Here is a 13,612-nt window from a genome sequence, read left to right on the forward strand (position 1 = left end):
CCTTTTTTTTTTTTTTTTTACTTGATGCCAGATTAAGTATTTTTGCATTTATTTATTTTTTGTTAAAAAAACATTTGAAATCTATAAATGCCCAACATGAGCAATTTATTTAGTTGAGAAAAGGGTTGTCGTCAAACCGCTGCAGGATGTCCCCTCCAGCATAAGCATGATTGAACACCAAATTTTCAAATGGTAAAACATGCGTGTTCCATTTATGTGCATGTATTTGAGGGTGTGGACCTGAGCTGTCTTTTCTCTTCATCAGGTGGGAGAGTTTAGTGCTGGTTGTCATGTACGCAGGATACATCCTTGTCATGAAGTGAGTTCTGCACATCTTTTAATGATTCTTATTTAATCAAGCATGCTGAATAACATGTTCTGCTCTACAATCTGGTACAAAAACATCTGTGGGGTGATGCATATAAACGACTCGCAAGAGGAAAGTGACTTTCCAGATGGAGGGGAGTGTCCCATTCATGCCCCATGCCCAGATGGAGCCGGTTTTCTACTGAAAACTTTGTGTGTTGCTTGCAATTTTAAACGACGGCAATGTGCAATTTGACATAGTTGGAGTAATTTGTTTTACTTTATAGAACCACGTTTTAGCACTTTGATTCTCAGTATAGCTCCTGCTTGTCTGCTGAGGACCTCTAGACTCCTGGTATGTGTATGTTTTTTATTTTCTTCATCAAATCTAGTCCAAACTTTCAGCTGAAGCACACTCCATTAGACCACATTTGTGTCTTTTCAGTCCAGATCGAATAATTTAACCAAGCTGTCCTATGCTACTTTCCCTGTCCAGCTGGTAATCTGTGTTGCACTCAGCAGCAGTTTGCTCTCTGCCTGCCGTAAGAGCTTAATCTTTCTCCCTCTGCAGTGGCTAAGAGCGCAGGCTTAACCGGATCACTCCTCTTCTTTCTCATTTAGAGGAATAAGTGCTTACTTTAGGATCTGCTGTCATATGTCTCCCTTCTCCCAAAATATCCACTGACCATTTTGGGCTGTTTGGGCTAAACTGACTCTCCAGGACTGGAGTGCAAGATTTGTATATTTTTCCTTTCTCAAGTGACACATCCTGCCAGATGAAAGCTGATGGGGAAAATATACATGCCTATTTTTTGATCTTATCAAACTTAAGTCTTAACATGTCTTGTGTGTTCAATATTTCTGTTGCAGTAAATCTGATTCTAATAAAATGGCCTGTTCTCAACAAGCTGTAGAGAAGGCTAATATTGCCCCATTAATTTAGGTTGGGTATACTGAGAAACTTTTAAATAAGGGGTTTTCAAAACTAATTAGTTTTTCTCTAAACTTTATCAGATGGGAAGATTATTAAGAAACTTTCCAGCTCTTTTTTTTTTTTAAACTCTTTTTAAAGTTCCTGAATAGGATCATGGATTTAAATTTTTTTATTTTATATTTTTTTATCCAATACAAACTTGGAAAATAAGTCAAAACAAGATGTAGTTATTTTGACTTATTTTTCCAAGTGATCTGAAGGTATTGATCAGTGTCTGACTTTGGGGAAGAACAGTCAAATTCCCACCAGAGCCAATGCCTTTAAGCTCTTCAACCTTATTACAAACATTGGAGTTATTATTTTGATAACAATGTAAATATTTCAACACCTTCTCACTGAGCCTCCTTTTTTTTTTTTTTCTCTTAATCGTAAAGGTGCACAAATGGTTGGAACACTAATCTAGATGAAAGCTTGCTTTTAATGGGTAGTTTTAGCTTTGCTTATGTATGATGCTATACAGCAGCACATGCTGAGTGATAATCAGGTGCACAAGCTGGTGCAGTTTTGAGGGAAGCTTCTGAATCATGGACCCCCAAAAGGTTGGTGAAACATTTAGAGGACTACTTTTACATTACCTTGCAATGTTGTTTATTTCCCCTGACCCATGGAAGAGGCTGGACTGTATTACAAGAGTTACAGTGGAGATTCACTGATTGTGGACTGGCCATAACTCGGTGTCCACCACTCATTTAAAAATAAATGTTTTTTTCTTTAAAATAGCTCTCACTGACCGCTGTAAAGAACTGTAGCTCTGATTATGACTGCAACCGAGGGATGACACAGCTGTCACTACAATGATTCACAAGTATAATCATAACAATCACAGCATAATGATGGCTTCAGCCAGCGTTTAATGGGTACAAGACTGATACGCAGCTGTTATGCTATCCAGAGGTTTTTTGCTGGCTGTAAATGTCATTGACGTTGCCAATACAGCAGTGCATCTTTTACAGGATTAGTACAGGTTCCAGGGATATAGCAGGACATCTACTGCAGTGTTTCCCAACTCTGGTCCTCAAGCCACACTACCCTGCGTGTTCTGTTTCCCTGCTAAAACACACCTGATTCAAATGAATGGGTCTTCCTGATGCTTCTGCAGAGCTTAGATCTGTAGAGCTGACCTATTTATTTGAATCGCATGTGTTGGCGCAAGACTGCATGGAAAACATGCATGGGGTGTGTGCCTTGAGAACCAGGGTTGGAAAACATTGATCTATTGACTGACTGAATCAAAACGGCAGTTAACCCAAAACATAAACCAAATACAGCTTCAGCCCTCAGAGCCAACAGCTGTATTAAGATTCCATCTAAAATAAATTGGCACGAAATGCAAAAAGTAAAACGTTCCTTTTCAGTCATATCTGTATTCTCTCCAAAAACTGGACGTATATAACTGGACCAATATGCTCTAAATCCATAAACTATACTATATATTGATTTTATTTAGTTGAGGTGTTAAGGGGAGAAAGCAGCTCTTTGAACGCTGTACAGACTTTTAGCCAAAGACGTGCTTCTTTCAGTGTCTGATCAATTTTTCTATGTAATGGTGCTTGAATTATCTCACTAAAGTTGTGTGTTGCTGATGAAAGCCTTGTGATTGCCTTCTGGGAACATTTTTTAGCCTTTTCTTTTCAGCTTCAAATGTAGAGCAGCATATCTCAGCTAATTTGTGGATTGTGTAATGCTGATGCTGTTTTGGTGAAAGTGGGACACCTTAGATGTGAATTAATTTTCAAAATGTATTGAAATATTTTTAACTTTAGCTTGAATTATTTCATGATCATTTTTTGTTTTTTGTTACTAGATTCAACTCCAGCATGCAGAGGTTTTTCATGGGGAAGTCTAAGAAAAACGTGGCCAATGGTAATGCGGCAGCCAGCAGTGAGATGGAGGATGGTAATACTTATTATGACTATCTTTGGGATGACGACCCGTCATCACCTTTACTCTCAGCAGGTAAGGTTAATCAGACAGGCTGGGTCCCCATGAAATGGATGATTTGAGTCTGATTCTCTGGAAGATTGTGGTAGTTCCCCTTCGTTGCACGGTCTGTGGCTTAAATCTTCTCTCTTTTCTGCTCAACTAATTATTGCTATTGGTTTCTGCTGAAAGCTTGGCTAAGGTACTTGTTCAGTATTTTAAGAAACATTCGCTCCCTTGTTGAAAAAGGAGATTGATACCACTCAGCCAGAAAGCAGCTTAGTTTAACAGTATGGAAACGAGGGGACCCATGGTAGTCTGAGGTTAACAGAACCACAATAGTCCTGTCCCCCTGTTTATTTTTATGCTACAGTATGCTAAGCTATCTGACTACCAGCTGTATACTGAGCATACAGGTTTAAGTTTTATTGAAAGGAAATTAACATTTCCAATGTCAATTTATCCATTTCAATAGAATTCTGCAGAATAATTCCTTTTTTTTTTTTAATTTTATTATTAAAGCCATCTGTCTTGTTTCTGTTTTTGAAGAGCACCATAAGCTTCCTACTTAAAACAGTTTAAGATGTGTAGTTTAATCTATTTCAGTTATGCAGTTTATTGTTAGAGCAGGGATTTTTACTTTTTAGAAGTTCTGAGCAACTCTGAAATTGAAATCTTTTAAAAAAAATCTTTGATATTGGCATCAGATTCCTCCCTGAGCCACAGTCCACCACTTCTACCTTTCCTGCTTCCAACCTTTTCAAAAGCTTCTAATCAGTGACATTGAACCTTTCTGAGAGATTTACTCTTCCCCACTTTGGCTACATTTGTGCTAACATGCCTGTCTGTTTAGCCTTACTAAACTTGTTCTTGCTCGTTGTCTGTGTTGTGCTGCTGTGTGCCAATTTTTTTCTGCTTGCATACTAGTTTTCTTCTGCCAGACTCTGGAGCGTAGACCTACTCCTGAAGTGGTAATGAAATTCACAAGAGGAACTGTTTCTGCTGGCTCTGTTTACACAGTTAATTTATGTGCATTGGTGCATGAATAATGAGCCAAATTTGGGCTGAGTTAAACTAATAAGTGTACTGTAGAACTTGTTTTATTCCCCATAGACGGAATCTTAAAGCTAATTCCCAGCAAAGGGCAAATGTGGTTTCACAGGCTGCCAATAAAGCATTTGAAGGTGTGCCTCATAACTGACCATTTGTTCAATATGTCTGGCACTAGATGGAAGAGTTTCAAATCTGCTGTGTCCATTGAAATCCATCTTTGTTGGTGCATATATATTCAAAAATGGTAAGAAAATTTTAAAGCTGCACCAGGCAATTGGGGAAGTTGATTTGAAGTTTGTGCTTCCCTTTTACCTTTAGAGATGAGGGGAGTGAAGCATCCATCATGAGGAGTTAAGATTTTACATTCTTGTTTCCTTCTGAAACGTTTGGCTTCTACTAGCAAGTTAGCTCTTTTGAATGGGACAGTTTATCAGATTGTCCCAATAACATTTGTTCACATTTAAGCCACTTAAGTTTTAAATGCTTTCTTGTTGTATCTAAAGCATCTAGAGATGCAATTTGCATTTTTGCCAATGGTTAACATTAATCTAGGGATCTAGAGGTGTTTGGTAATCCATCACAATTGACATCAGTCGACAAAGACTGCCAACAAGTAAACAGGTGCTATTTAAAAAATGATTCAATCCAAATAGGTTTTTTTAAAACGCAACAAATCTTGGATTCATATTTTACCATGCATGCCTGTTCTATTCATAGTTTTGTAAGATTTTTTTTTTTATTAAATTTTTTTCACAAGCTCATTCTCCAGTCATTTCCAGGAGGAAGACATTTTTAACACTTGAAACATACTTGCATTATCCAAGTTGGCTTTTCTTTTTCTTCCTAATTGTTGAACTTAAGTTATTCAGTGGCAAATACTTCTTAAGGACAATTTACTATCAACTAATTAAGATAAAAATGTTGTACTGCAATATTATTTCCTTTTGCGATTAATATTTATTTATTTTTCTTCCCTCATTGAAAGTTTTCCTAAATTTTAGGACTGAATTTAGTTCAAAGCCTGAGACTTTCAGACACGTCGTCTGACAAAAGGTTTTCATACTTAACCATTTACAATAATCTTTATTTTTGCCTGAGACTGAAACACAACATACTACATAACAATGTGATCATTTGATTACAGTCCATAGCCTCTCAAAGAGTTACTCAAGAAGTCTTGTGAAGTTTCAGTTTGTGCTGTAAGATATGCTAAAGGAGGATGTAATAAACTTGTATTTATATTTTTCTTTTTTGTATCTTAATGTATTCCTCCACTTCTTCAGTCAAGCCTAGCAAGGCTTATAGCCGTGGCTCAGTGGTGATGGTGGATGAGATCATGAACGACAGCCCATCAAAATTCAGGTTTCCAGAGGCAGGTCTCCGTGTTATGGTCACCAGCCACTTTGGACCCAAAACCCGTCTGCGCATGGCAAGCCGCCTCATCATTACAGAGGTACATTGGGTCGTTGTTGCTACAGTCATTAAATTCGTTACTTGCATGTTAGCGGTCACTATTGTTATTTATTTGGATTCTGTAAAAGTGTTGAAGGATTTTCATATCTTGTTGCACGCTTTATTCTTTTTAGTTTCGCTGTAGATGTGGACTTCGTTTTAAAGAAGATAATAAAATAATGCTTGGGGCAAATCGGAGAAGTAGCAGCAAGTTTGCTTGTGTTCTCTTTGACTTAGTATTTTTTTTTCTGAAAGCGTCAGAAGTTGGTGCAAGCCGCCAATGGTGTGGAGACGCAAGTCATTGATGGGAAGGTTGAAATCGAGAATGGAAATGTGCCAGAAGACAAACCCACTGAGGCGGAGGAAAATGAAACCATCTCACCATTTCATATTCCAAGTATGTGATTTTTGATTATGAATGTGTGTAATTTTGTCATATGTGGAGATGCTTCTGTGGCCAAAAACACTTGACCTTTGCATGTCAGTCGTATTTCAAAATCTGTTATCGAAACACCCAAGGGTACTAATTTGAGGAAAATTAGGTGTTATTAGAGCTGAATGAGTTTCTTAGTTGGACAGTTCTGCTTCAGTTTTCTTTCGGTTTTTATTATTTAGAAGTTATTGATGTCTGCTCAAATTAGTCAGAGGCTTCTCATAGTACCACTAATGACAAGGCTGCCTTTTTATCAGTCAGTGACTGCTCATTTTAAAAAGACTGATTTATCATGAAACAGACCACTTCATGTACATTTGTGGAAGTGTTGCTGCATTATGTCATGCTACCAATTAAGTGGAAGGTTAAAGTTGAGGCACACATTCTGCTCATTAGTTTTCCTCAGTGCTTTTTGTGGTAACTGAGATCAGGTGACATGCTTATCCTTCTGTCTAAAGCCAAAGTGGATAAGAATGCAAATGGAGATATCTGAAGTTCTCTTGTGACCTAAAGCTTACAATTCTTAACAACTTTTGTTTTGAAAACAAGTTGGAATGCTGTGCACAATGACTTGCAAAGCATGTAAAGGCTTTATTCAACTGATAATGATTTAAAGGAGGAAAAAAAGGCTTATTTTAAAAATAAAGATTGGTTGTTTATAGCTTTATGGAAGAACGTTAAAAGCAGAAACCATTGCATGGGCTTTAGAGAGGAATAGTCAGTGAACATAATTTATGGTTTCCTTAACAAATACAAGTTGAATATTTGTCATGCAAAGGAAAAACCTGTATGTAAACAGATCTGAGCTCATGCATAAAATTCTGTTGAAATAATAATTTCTTCAGGAAAGGGAGTAGGCTAGGCAGATGGTTCATTTTAGGTGTGCACAAAAAACTCATCTTATGTAGGTGCATTAATGCACATGGTGTAGATGCAATTGAAGTTACCCTTAATGCTGAATCATGTTGTGGATTTTGGAGCAACATGTGCATCCATTCATATGTCCATTTCAGCAAAACCTTTTATGTCTGCATTCCAGACAGTGAAAACATCTGCTGCATTATTTATTTTTTATATATATATATATATATATAAATAAATAAGAGGCCTGATCAGTTAAGCAGCTGAAATCTTAATTCAAGCAAGAACGGACAGATATTTTGCTTATAAAACTATAAATTTGTTATGAGTGATCTGTTCCCAAATTCTGTAAAGTTTTGACATTTGCAACCGTATTAAAACTGTACTTTTAAACATGTTGATGTATTGTATTTGGTTAATGCTGCAGTATTGTACTGCAAAAAATTGGATGGAAAAACAAAATTTCCCATTATGGGGTATCTGACACTGCTGACTTCCTGTTAATGTGTTTCTCTCATAGGGGGTATTGGCAGCAAGCTGAAGTGGCTAATGTCATGGCCTCTGCTCCTGCTGCTGTTCTTCACCGTTCCAAACTGTGCCAAGCCTCGTTGGGAGAAATACTTCATGCTCTCATTCATCTTGTCTACTGTCTGGATTGCAGTCTTTTCCTATTTTATGGTTTGGATGGTGAGTATAATTAACTTGATTATATAATATTGGGCGAAACGCATGTGCTGTAGTGGATCTCCCTAAAATTCCATTTTTCTGTCATGTGCAAAATAGTTTTAATCAAGGAATTATTTAAATAAGATATGTGATGAGAAACTGCTGCCAAGTCCTGACTCATTTCCTGTATGTCTTCAGGTAACTGTAATTGGATACACTTTGGGAATCCCAGATGTCATCATGGGCATCACATTCCTGGCGGCAGGCACAAGTGTTCCAGACTGCATAGCTAGTCTCATTGTCGCTCGGCAAGGTATACCTTTCCCTTTTTTTGTACTGAATTTAATAATGGAAACTGCTGAGGTCTGCGGATGTGACATTGAATACCTCTTGTGGATTTGTTGGGTATAGTCTTTGTATTTTTTGGGTTTGGCTCAGATGCTTCAAATCACTGCTCAGAATAATGGGCATTGATTTTTCTGAACATTTTAGATTCAAATTTTGTGGATTTGATTTGGCAGAATGTTAGAAGTTGTGGCTATGTGAAGTACATGTATATCACAAGTACCACAACATTCCTAGTTTGTACAATATATGTACACTCAAAGTTTAAAATAAGTATGTGTTTTAATTTCTGGAATCTGCTTTTGTCAGATGCATGGAATAATAAGGAAATGCATAAGTTTGCATTGTAATCCATTTTGATGCAGATGTAGTCAACATTGGCCATAACGGTTTATACATACAGATGTAAAAAAACATCAACATGGACGCTAATTCGGAAATGCAAACATGTGCTCTTGTTTTTCCAAACATATTGCAGTAGACATTCAAACATGCATGTCCCCTGTTGCACAGAAACAAACTGTGAAAGCAGGAATGCACTCTAGAGTTGATTATGTGAACAAGAGAAAGATGCAGTACAGGGCTGCATCACTGCCCTCTCGTGAATCGGGTCATCATTGACATTAGAAGGCTCAGAACAATATACTTGTTGAAAACCTAAAAGTTATTTAAGCTGGGATATTGCATCGTTTGTTTCAGGTTTAGGCGACATGGCAGTGTCTAATACTATCGGCAGTAATGTGTTTGATATTCTTGTGGGACTTGGAGTTCCCTGGGCAATACAGACCATGTGTGTCAGCTATGGATCAGAGGTAAGTTTACTTTACAAGAGCTCAGACCTCACCATTTCTGTATCGAGTACATGAATTTCCAGCCATGCTTTGTCTGTTGTAATGAATGACATCGAGGAGCTGCAGCAGAGTTGCTGATCTCCCGTTTTTGTGTTTCAGGTGATGATCAACAGTCGGGGGCTGGTGTACTCAGTAGTGCTTCTGCTGGGCTCCGTGGCACTCACAGTAAGCATACTGTATCATTATGTTGAAGTGGTATAACATTCTGACCGCTCTCAGGAAGATCAGGTTTAACGCTGTAGTGTGGACTGCGCTTGTTCTAATGTGAGGATCTACATTATTTTGACATGAATGGACTGTAATCCCTCTTGACCTATCAGTTTTCACCATTCTGCAAGGGCTTCTTTACATTGTCAAAATTGTATTATAAAGTGGTCACTTTGGTGTTACTACTGTTTGATAAACATCACTTTAATTCAACAAATTTTGAAATTTTGTTTCAATCCAAAGCTCAAATCAGAAAGTAACTCATCGTTTTAGTCAAAGTTCACAATGTAGCATCAAATGAACACATAAATATTACTTTTACAAAAAGATCAACATTATCTTTTGTCCTACATTGTCTGAACAAATCAATTAAATGCGTCCAATGCAGAGCTTTTACCCAATGTGCCAGTGGCTTTTGTACACTTGGACACTACTTTTGATTCTCACAATCGGTTTTAAACAAATGCTCAAGCTTCAAGAGTTGGCAAGCAAATGAGACATTTACAGGAGCTTGATCTATAGTTTTCAGTGATCCTGTATCTACCTAAAATGGTGGGGGGGTAATTTTTCAGTGGTTTAAACTTTGAAGCTTGCAGTAGCATTTACTTAGATCTGTAGCCGAGGAACTGTTGTAAGTGTTCAATGGGGCTTTACATTTTATTTATCTTTAAGTTTTTTGATAAGCTGGTAGTGTTTGAATTTTGTGTTGAGCTCGATCTACTCAAAATATCTAATCTATCTATCTCTGTATGCACAGGACTAGTGATTTAATGTGTGGCTTTCTGCGTGTCTGCAGGTGCTGGGGATCCACCTGAACAAGTGGCGGCTGGATTTCAAGCTGGGCGTCTATGTCCTTGTCCTTTATGCAGTTTTCCTCTGCTTCTCCATCTTGATAGAATTCAACGTCTTCACTTTTGTCAACCTGCCCATGTGCATGGAGGAGTAGAGCACAGCAGCATGCCTCAAATACCAAAACCTCAATGTTCCCATAGCACCCTGAGTTTTTCTTTCCCTTCAATAATACTGGACCTATGTGCTGACTGTTTTTCTCCTTGCTTGCACTCTTTCTTTTGAAGTCCGCTAGTTCCAAATATTGCTTTAATTTGCTCACGAGGCAGCGCATAGTAAGAGCGGACTCTAAGTCTCCAAATTATCACTGTAACACAGTGTCAGTCCTGTGAGCCCATTATTTCAGGCCTTGCCTGTTTCTTCAGTAAAGTTTTGTTTCTTTGTGCGCCTGCTAACTTTCTACCCATCCAGCATGCCTTTTAGATGTCGGGGACCTCAAGAATCGTAAGTGCCCCTGTTGATTGTTGGTGTGTTTTCCCTGTTCACATAGTAGATTTTCACACCATGTCCAAAGCCTCTCCACAAACCAAATCAATGTTTCAAGGGAAAAAAAAAAAATCTGACCAGAGACCTTGATTCTAATCAAACCCTCTCATACTGTAGGGACAACTCTCCTTCAAGTCATTCCTAAAAGATTTACTAAGTTACTCCTGTGTCCTAAGAAACTCCTGAAGGAGGGTTTTGTCCTTGGCAGCTCCCCTCCTTCAGCTTGAACCTGACTCCCCTGGCATGGCCTTCGGCATCAGGGAGCAGATACTGTTAGTGCTTCACTTCACTCACCCTGTGTGATACTAACCCTCATCTGCTTGATAAAATCTGCTTTGTTTTCCTAGAGACCTTTTGTCAGGACACTTTATGTAAAGATGTATGACGGTCCAGATCAGCTGACTGTGAGGGTGTTATGCATCCACACCAGTGCACAATGTAAATTTGTAAACACTTTTTTTTTTGTATTTATTTTTTCAAAGGAAGGTTTTGTCTAGTTTGAAATATCGAGAAGAGCTCGTTGCAAATATCAGACATTGCTTGGCTTTCACTGGGGGGGAAAGAAAAAAAGAAGAAAAAAAAAGTTGCACATGGAAATGCTTTTCTTTATTTGTGTTGTGAGATTTATACCTCTCAGAGGGATATGTGGCTGGAGGTGGAGAAGACTTCACTCCAGCATGATTTTCATTCAACAATGGATTGTTCCACTTCACACTTTCAGAGGAAAGGAAAAAAAAAACTGTCTCCACATCTATATTGGCTGCATGGAATCTTTATCATCGGATGACTTGTTCCCATTTTAAGACCGCAGCAACGAGAGGGTAGTTGTTTAGCAAATGCAAAGAAACCAGATGGTTCTCAACACTGTTTGCTGTAACACTGTCTGGCCAGCAGGGGCTACTTTAGCCCCTCGACCAGTGCAGAGGTGGCAACCACAACTGTCGGTTATCAGGGAAATTCAGAGGTGGACAACTCCAGGAAGTGGAGATGGTGATAGTCTCTTGATTTTTGAGTTACATGTAGATATTGCACTTTAACAGCCGTCCTCTCATTCTGAATCAACTAGTGCTTCCTTCTGTGTGTGTGTACTTTCAGTATATGTCTGTGTGACTGTATGTGGGTGAAAGAACATTGTGTGCATGTGTATGCTCAGTTTGGGCTTGAGTTTTTCTCACACTGGCCTCCGGATTCTCAAACAGACTGGAACCTCATTAACAACGTGAGCACACCTGTCTTTGTCTGCAGTGCTTGTTGGGACATTGAACACAGCTCCTCCACAGCACAGCGAAAGGCTGAAGGGTTCTGGGCCTGATGCAGCCTGGCCCACTTTACAAAAATCGGCAGCTAAGAGCACTGCAATCCAGACTTTTTGTCATCATGCAAAAATCTCTGAGGAGTCAACAAAAGTGAGGTGCAGAGACTAAAGTGTGCGTGTGTCGGGAGTGTTTTAAGTGTTGAAAATATTCCTCTGTCACTTCATTGGCAGAGGGTACTTGTATATGCAATCTAAATGTAAAGAATTTATGTGACAAAGGCCCCTGCAAGGTTGCCATATAAAGATGGGGCATCCCGTGGAGCTGTGATGTCGGTTTGTCTAGTAGTACTTTAATGTGTGAGCTCACAAATGTGCGACAGCCAAAGGAACTGGCAAAGAAAGAATGGACATGTCTGGAGCTGTGACTTTGTGGGAAGTGTGACCTCTTCTCCCACAACCCATACATATTTTTTTATTTTTTTTATTTTTTTTTTTTTCTAAAAACTTTCTCCACTCTTGCACAAGGGCATTAACTCTGTCAACCCTGGCTGAAGCAGCAGAGGGAAAACTGGATGAATGAACAGATTACCTTTTTCAGCTTCCCTTGGGACTCTACCATCATATGAAAGATCTGGGTGAGAACAGACTAAGGAATTTACAAATTGTTGGACCACCCCCCACCCCCCTCAGGCTACTACTCTACCTGGGTTTAAATGGCTATTTATGGAGGTGACCACACAGGGCCTAAAGACTCCTCTGAACCTCCTCAGTAAATTCAATGGATGTACAAAGCTTACTTTTGTTTTTTGTTTTTCCCAGTAATGTATTTAATTTGATTCAGGATATGCAGTGTCAAGTTATTTTGTTGCTACGCTGTGTGGTCATATCCCATTTGGCAGGTTTGAGCACAGCAGAGGTATAAAAACTGCTCTTCTTTGTCCTAGTTTTGACGCATGTCCTCACCAGATGTCTGGTTTGCATCTTTGTTTCAAGTGTTTTTTTTTTTTTTTTTTTTTTTTTTTTTAAAATGGGGGAAGGTTTAAAAAAACAAAAAACCCTCAGAAGTCATACTTATTGTAGCTCTGCATAAATCTAGATTATATGGACCTCTTGTAAGAAGGAAAAAAAAAAGTTTAAAAAAAAAAAAAAATGCGCACACACACTTAAAGACACATTAGAAACTGCAGTTTAACACGAGGACTGGTATGTATTGATTGAATGCGACCTGATGCACTGTGAGCTCAATGTGATGTGGGAGTTGTTTGTCAAGAATAATGATTAAAAAATATATTAAATGTAAAGTTAGTTATTATAAAACATTACTGAGGACATCTGTATAACTTATATGAATGTATTGTCTTGCTATACTGGACATATCCAACCAATGCATTTTACTGTAAAGCAATAATGTGAAGAAAAAAAATTAAATGGCAAAAAGACTCCTATATATTTGTCTACTTGTACATTTTTTTTTTTTTCTCCAATTTTAACCATTTTTCAGATCCCTTACAGGAAAATATGGCATAGTTCTGTTTCCTTGAAACATTTTAGGTTTAACAAAAAAAATATCAAAACCAAAATCCCCTAAATTCTTTTACGCAAGTCGAATGGCTTCTGCTAAGGTTCAACAGAGTATCCAATTTTCCACGAAAAGCCCCCAAATTAAGATGCATTTGAGATGCCTTGAACTTGATTTAAATCAGCAATAATCAGTCATTGCAATGCTTAAAATAAATTCTATTTATTGCGTTAAATTGCATCCAAATAAAACTTTATTTTCCTGACGCATGATTTGCTGTGTGAAGTGCTGAGTTCTGGTAATTTAATTCCTGAAATTGGACCGTTGGTTCAAATGCTGTACTGCTCCCATCTATACGTATTTCCCCTGTAGTTCATTTTAATTAAGGATATAATTAGCCGAAAGGGACAACACA

The 13,612-nt window shown here is 38.1% G+C and overlaps 1 protein-coding gene across 2 annotated transcripts in view; it reads left to right on the plus strand.

Annotated features, from left to right (window-relative positions):
* slc24a4b (solute carrier family 24 member 4b) overlaps positions 1–13,123 on the plus strand; it is a 37,299-nt gene extending 24,176 nt beyond the window's left edge. The window contains exons 9-17 of one of the 2 annotated variants that reach the window (XM_075459436.1): positions 266–319; positions 3,105–3,196; positions 5,557–5,726; positions 5,987–6,122; positions 7,540–7,706; positions 7,884–7,998; positions 8,730–8,842; positions 8,981–9,046; positions 9,885–13,123. In XM_075459436.1, the coding sequence (XP_075315551.1) occupies positions 266–319; positions 3,105–3,196; positions 5,557–5,726; positions 5,987–6,122; positions 7,540–7,706; positions 7,884–7,998; positions 8,730–8,842; positions 8,981–9,046; positions 9,885–10,034 (1,063 nt within the window). In that variant the 3' untranslated portion in view covers positions 10,035–13,123. Of the gene's footprint in view, positions 1–265; positions 320–3,104; positions 3,197–5,556; positions 5,727–5,980; positions 6,123–7,539; positions 7,707–7,883; positions 7,999–8,729; positions 8,843–8,980; positions 9,047–9,884 lie in introns of both variants that reach the window. The other variant, XM_075459435.1, reaches the window with a different exon arrangement.
* Positions 13,124–13,612: the final 489 nt, after the last annotated feature.

Source organism: Odontesthes bonariensis, chromosome 24 (genome assembly GCF_027942865.1).
Source record: "Odontesthes bonariensis isolate fOdoBon6 chromosome 24, fOdoBon6.hap1, whole genome shotgun sequence".
Classification (NCBI taxonomy): domain Eukaryota; kingdom Metazoa; phylum Chordata; class Actinopteri; order Atheriniformes; family Atherinopsidae; genus Odontesthes; species Odontesthes bonariensis.